Here is a 6,873-nt window from a genome sequence, read left to right on the forward strand (position 1 = left end):
ATCCAAAGCAATGAGAAGGAGAGGGAGTTGGAGGAAGGGCTTTGGAAAGGGGGGTCCCATTTAGTCGCCTCCTACGACAAGCAGGGATACTGTGGGTCTATTCTGGTATAGGTAACAAATTTTTGAGTATGATGTTCGACTCAAAGCTCCCCCAACCCACAGGGGGTAAACTATTTAATCTATTACGAATTAAAATTTAACAATATAATATATATATTTTCTTAGATATACAGAACAATATATCGTGGTATACTCAACGTGTACAGAACGTGGTATACTCACGCCACTTACCTTTTTAATAAACTTTGTTCTCTCTGAAGCTACTTTTCCTAATTGTCTCAAGTTGAGTAAGATTTGTCCTGTGTATAAAATAGGCGATAAGACACAGCCCGACAGTTACCGCCCTATAGCCATTGTCCCTATTATTGGTAAGATTATTGAATCTGTTATGTTTGATCAAATGTATGCATACTTTGATTGTAATAATATTCTATATTGTCATCAGTATGCTTACAGGCCTGCTCATAATACAATAATGGCTGTCGAGACTATTATAAATAGGATCTTAGAGTCTTTTGAAGACAGATTGATTACAGGTGTAGGCTTATTAGACTTGCGAAAAGCATTTGACTGTATCTCTCATAGTATCTTGAAAACGAAATTGCAGTTTTATGGAATTGTTGGAAAGGAACTAGATCTGATTGAATCATATTTGAATAGGAAACAAGTGCCAACTTGTTTCCTATTCAAATATGATTCAATCAGATCTAGTTCCTTTCCAACAATTCCATAAAACTGCAATTTCGTTTTCAAGATACTATGAGAGATACAGTCAAATGCTTTTCGCAAGTCTAATAAGCCTACACCTGTAATCAATCTGTCTTCAAAAGACTCTAAGATCCTATTTATAATAGTCTCGACAGCCATTATTGTATTATGAGCAGGCCTGTAAGCATACTGATGACAATATAGAATATTATTACAATCAAAGTATGCATACATTTGATCAAACATAACAGATTCAATAATCTTACCAATAATAGGGACAATGGCTATAGGGCGGTAACTGTCGGGCTGTGTCTTATCGCCTATTTTATACACAGGACAAATCTTACTCAACTTGAGACAATTAGGAAAAGTAGCTTCAGAGAGAACAAAGTTTATTAAAAAGGTAAGTGGCGTGAGTATACCACGTTCTGTACACGTTGAGTATACCACGATATATTGTTCTGTATATCTAAGAAAATATATATATTATATTGTTAAATTTTAATTCGTAATAGATTAAATAGTTTACCCCCTGTGGGTTGGGGGAGCTTTGAGTCGAACATCATACTCAAAAATTTGTTACCTATACCAGAATAGACCCACAGTATCCCTGCTTGTCGTAGGAGGCGACTAAATGGGACCCCCCTTTCCAAAGCCCTTCCTCCAACTCCCTCTCCTTCTCATTGCTTTGGATCTTTCATTATTTTCTAGAATGATGCTTTTTCCACTGACTTTGCTTTGCATCATTCTTTCTTTTCTCTTTCTATCGGCCTCCCTAGGCCACACTCTTACTTTTATTTCTTGGCGTCTGGTGGCAGCCGGCCTTAAATTTCAAGCCAATTACTTTCTCCTTGATCATGAATAGTACAACCAGTAGAGCGATTACCAGGGCTAGGGCATCCCCCATAAGCGATGAGACTGCGATTCCCAGAGCTAGGACATACCCCGTAAGCGATGAACCTCAGGATGGAGAAAATGCTAGGGCGTTCCCCAGAAGCGACGAAAATGTCATTAGAGCACCACCGCAAGCACCTAGAATGCGAATTTCAACATGGAATGTCGGCTCAATGACTGGACGCAGCACCGAATTGGGCAAAGTACTACAACATAGACGTATTAATATCTGTTGTGTTCAGGAGACGAAATGGAAGGGGTCCAAATCTCGAAACATTGGCTGTGGCTACAAACTTATCTATCATGGAACAAGAGCACATAATGGAGTTGGAATTGTTATGGATAGAGATCTGCAGGAGAGAATAGTAGAGGTGAAAAGAGTCAGTGAAAGACTCATGTCTATCAAATTTGCTCTGGACAATCAACCCTGTATGAATGTCATAAGTGCTTATGCACCACAAGCAGGATGTGCAAATGCTGGAAAAGACATATTTTGGGAAGAAGTTAACGATCTCCTGTATTCCATTCCTCCAACTGAATTGAAATATGTCTGTGGGGACCTGAATGGGCATGTAGGACAAAATACAACTGTTTATAACAGTATACATGGTAACTTTGGCTATGGAACTACAAATGTGGAAGGCGAAAATATACTCGAGTTTGCATCAGCACATGATCTGGCTATAATAAATACATTTTTTGCCAAGCAACAAGAACACCTTATAACATACAAGAGTGGAAATGCTTCATCACAGATTGACTTCATACTTGCAAATAGGGATAGACTGAAAACATTTAAAGACTGTAAAGTGATACCTGGAGAACCTCTTATCTCCCAACACCGAATCCTAGTGGCAGAATTTCTCTTACCACATCCAATCAGGATGAAGAAGGAAAGGATTCAAAGAATACGCTGGAAAAGGCTGAATGAGCAGGATGGTGGCGAATTTTCCTTAAAAATTGAGCGGTACCTCCACTCAGAGATCCCAGATGAAAGAGTTAGTCTTATTTGGAGAAAATTTCAAAAATTTTGTATTGATACTGCTAAACAACATCTTGGAGTGTCAAAAGGTATTGTACAGAATGGCAAGGATACTAGCTGGTGGAATCCAGAAATAGATACCATTTTGAAGGAGAAAAAACGTCTCTTTAAACAATGGCTGTGCAGCAAAACACCAGAAGATAGAGAAAGGTGCAAGCTTGAGTATGCTATAGCCAAGAAAGCGGCAAAAAGAGTGGTGGCACAGGTGAAGGCGCTTTCAAACGAGAACTTCTATGCAAAGATTGAGACAACTAAAGAAGCTCAAAAAATATTCAAAATTGCCAAACAGAGACATAACAACTGTCTAACAGGATATTAACATGGTCAAATTTATAAAAAATGAGGAAGGTCAACTTCTCACTGATGATGAGGCCATAAAGGAAAGATGGAAGGAATACTATAGTCAGCTCCTTAACGAAACATTCCCAAGTGAAGAACTACAGCCAGCTCAGCCAACAATCGGGCCAATTCCATCTGTAACCTTGGAAGAGGTTGGTCTGGCTCTCCAGGAAATGAGTAACAACAAAGCCAAAGAACCAGATGGGATTCCAGTGGAAGTGTGGAAGAAGTTGAATAGCATGGGATTGCTTTTTCTTACTAATATCTTCAATGGGGTGCTAAATGAAGGCATGCCAGATGAGTGGAGAAAAAGCTTCATTGTTGTATTCTATAAGAATAAAAGAGATGTACGACTCTGTAAAAACTATAGAGCAATTAAACTCATCTCGCACACATTGAAAATCTGGGAACGTGTAATTAGCAAACGCCTACTTGGAATTACAGCTGTTACTGAGAATCAGTGTGGTTTTGTCCCAGGTAGGTCGGCCACAGAAGCTTTGCACTCAGTGAGAATCCTTATGGAAAAGCAGAGAGACAACAAATCTGACCTGCACATGGTTTTCATTGACCTGGAGAAAGCTTTCGATCGAGTGCCCAGGAAGCTCATATGGCAAGCATTGAGGGCACAAGGGTTCCCAGAACACTATATGAACATAGTAAAAGACATGTACCATAATGCCACAACAAAGGTTAGGAGCCCGGCTGGGACTAGTGGGGAGTTCATTGTAGAGGTGGGGGTGCACCAGGGTTCTGCCCTGAGTCCACTCCTATTCAACCTTGTGATGAACTACCTCACTGCAGAATTTTAGCTCGCACCTCCATGGGACATCCTATATGCTGATGACATTGTCCTTATCAGAAAAACGCCAGATGAGATGCAGCAAGCACTTGACATGTGGCGAGCCAAACTGGTTCAGGTCGATCATGAGCAATGATGAAAGCATTGATGCAGACATTTCGAGCAGGATTAATATGGGTTGGATGAAATGGAGAGAGCTGACAGGAGTGCTTTGCGACAATAGAATGTCCATACACATCAAGGGCAAAGTGTATAAAGCTGCAGTGCGTCCAGCAATGATATATGATGCTGAGTGCTGGCCTCTGAAAAAGCAACATGCAGAGAAACTTCATACTGCTGAGATGAGAATGCTGAGATGGGCCAGAGGAGTAAGTAGACTGGACCACATTAAGAACATTCATGTACGTGGCAGTTTTAAAGTTGTGCCAATTGCTGAAAAAATAATGGAAGGAAGACTGCGATGGTATGGCCATGTAAAGAGACGCCCACCCGAAAACATGACTAGAAAAGTGCTGGAGATAGAGTGACAGCCAAGGCGCAGAGGCAGACCACGCCTAACATGGATGGCACTAGTGCTTAGGGATATGAGAATTGCAACTAACGCCAGAGACGACCCAAGATCGCAATCACTGGCGACTAAGATCCAGGAGAGCCGACCCCAAATAATGGGAAAAAGGCAAGGAAGAAGAAGAAGAATAGATTAAATAGTTTCTTCTAGTGAGATGATTTTTACTTTTCTAAAAGAGAAGAACGCGCAAGGTAACCAGCTCTGTATAGAATCATGACGATGCATCAATGAACTAGCAATTTGGTTGGAGCTGTTGGATTGCATCAGGGCAAAATAACAACATTCAGTCTGCTAACAAATTCTTTGAAGCGTAGTTGTAATCGTCCAATGTGAGATGCAAAACATCGACATTCACACAGATTCGATTCGCTGAGTGTTTATTCGTCTGCAGTTAATAGTTGCACCCTGCAAATGTTTTTTCTCTCTTCCTTCTCACTCGCTGTCCCTCTCTCAACTACTAGTGTCTTTCCTCAGATGACATGGCATAGCATTACAATTTCACAGCCGGCTCCCATTCTTTCAATGTTTTTATGCTGCTTGAAAAATTCTAAACAAAGAAAACACTAATTCAATTAGACGCCCTATAGACAGCAATTTAGTAGCGTGAAAACCAGATCTACCATCAAGATTTGCAAGCTTTTCAGAGGGTATTTAAAATCCACAGGAAAAAATTACAGACTAGCCTCTCTAGAATAATTATAATAGTTCATGTACAGTTGAAGAGCTGTACGCATGGTTACCATAGATCATTATAATTATTTACATACTTTAAGAGCAGCTTAGTTTCCCTACAGACAACTTTCAACAGTTTCTATATAATTCTAGTAAGTTCCCAGAGACAATTTTCTGTAATTTTGAAACTTTCTTTTCATTATTTCTATAATAATTCAAGAAAGTATTGGAAATTCATTTCGAATAGTTTTTGCTGTTAGTAGTTTCTATAGAAAGAAGTTCCTCTTATACTTCACGATCATACAATTATCAAATATATAATTTGTTATTTTCTAGTTTCAGAAATGAAGGATCAGAGACGCATGAGTGGAATTTAAAAACAACACTATTATGGACAAAAAATAGTAATATTGAATGAGACAAATTGTGTATGACAAAATCAAAACAAGAAGACTGAAGATAGATAAAAAAGATAAAGCTAAAAGCATAAGTTTCAACCCTTCTAGTTAGGTAAACTTGTAGCAAGAGTATAAAATGAGTCGGTATTTGAGAGCAACAATAAGAGACGATCGAATACACTTACGTCATGAAACTGAGGATTATGAATGAAGATATCTCCACAGGAAAGATTTCTTGACTACGCGTCAGTAAAATTACAATAAAGAGAAAAGCTCAGACTAGCGATAAGAATTTTATTTCATTCAAAATTAAATCAAACCAATCTCAATTGTTCATCATGGAGGAAGGAGCTACCAATTTGCATTTATTGAAGGCTTCTTTCATATAAAAATGATTGTACGCGAGAAATACCGCCACATTCAATAAGTTATTCGGTGAAAAGACTGGCAGACGTTATACTCTTTCTAATCCTCAATTTGGAATTATTGAATAGATTTATTTTGGAGATTGTGACGTTTCTTCCTTCATTCCTCTGATATTTTAGACAGTACTAAAAAGAAATTTCACTCCAAGCTCCAATTGTTAGAAAGTGCGGTACCTAATATAACGCTTCTTTTATTCTTTTATCCAACATTAAAATTTGAAGAAGTCTGAACACTGGACAGCTTACCTTCGATTTCATTTTTTATGAATGAGACTACTAAGAAATTTCAAAACCACTTTTACTCAGGCCTTCACACCTTATCTATTTCATTTGACTTCAACAAGAATCAGCAGAATAATATATATTATCTGTCAATAGAGTTATACACAAGATTGGTAGTTGGTGACCTTTATGGATTATGGAGTACCATTGGATAAAACAAGACACGCCCACCTTAGACAGAGCATTCATATTTCAGCTGAGCGGTAAGACAAATGTATTTGCTACATTAATTATTTTTTATCAAGACCAAAGCCTATTGAATAGAGTTCTTAGTTTTTTATGTATATAGAATTTAATTTTTGAAAGCGAATGAGCATCTCCTACTTCTGCGTTTTTATGAATACTGTAGGCTATCTAAAAAATATTGTAGAGTAGGGACATGAATGATCGTCGGATCAATGGACCAACTAGCTTCAAAAATGGATCAGCAATGAATAAAAGTAGAATATTGTTTATTGAAATATAATATAAATTTATGATACACATAACTATGACTGTAAATAATACACATAACCTGTAAATAGATTGTTTATTCCATGATGTGGCGTAATACACGGCAGAGTAACGAGAAGTGACAAGTGCAGCACCGGGCAAATGAATCGGTGACGTCTTTTGTGAGGCGTTTCAGGCAGTCTTCTTTATAAAATTGCAGAAGGGAGACGAACATATTCGCAAAGTCAATACCA

At 38.2% G+C, this 6,873-nt stretch overlaps 2 protein-coding genes across 2 annotated transcripts; both read left to right on the forward strand.

Annotated features, from left to right (window-relative positions):
* The first annotated feature begins 1,625 nt into the window (after positions 1-1,625).
* Positions 1,626-3,023, forward strand: LOC120356413 (craniofacial development protein 2-like). Its single transcript, XM_039445356.1, has one exon. It carries the CDS (start codon positions 1,626-1,628, stop codon positions 3,021-3,023), a length of 1,398 nt encoding a protein of 465 aa, XP_039301290.1.
* Positions 3,024-3,913: 890 nt separating this feature from the next.
* Positions 3,914-4,369, forward strand: LOC111052430. The gene has a single exon (XM_022339089.1). It carries the CDS (start codon positions 3,914-3,916, stop codon positions 4,367-4,369), a length of 456 nt encoding a protein of 151 aa, XP_022194781.1.
* The last annotated feature ends 2,504 nt before the right edge of the window (positions 4,370-6,873 follow it).

The sequence above is a fragment of the Nilaparvata lugens genome, unplaced genomic scaffold (assembly GCF_014356525.2).
Source record: "Nilaparvata lugens isolate BPH unplaced genomic scaffold, ASM1435652v1 scaffold6705, whole genome shotgun sequence".
Taxonomy (NCBI): domain Eukaryota; kingdom Metazoa; phylum Arthropoda; class Insecta; order Hemiptera; family Delphacidae; genus Nilaparvata; species Nilaparvata lugens.

Excerpts from the sequence above, each read along its gene's own strand:
- LOC120356413 (XM_039445356.1), top strand. The coding sequence starts at position 1,626 with ATGAATAGTACAACCAGTAGAGCGATTACCAGGGCTAGGGCATCCCCC.
- LOC111052430 (XM_022339089.1), top strand. The coding sequence starts at position 3,914 with ATGAGATGCAGCAAGCACTTGACATGTGGCGAGCCAAACTGGTTCAGG.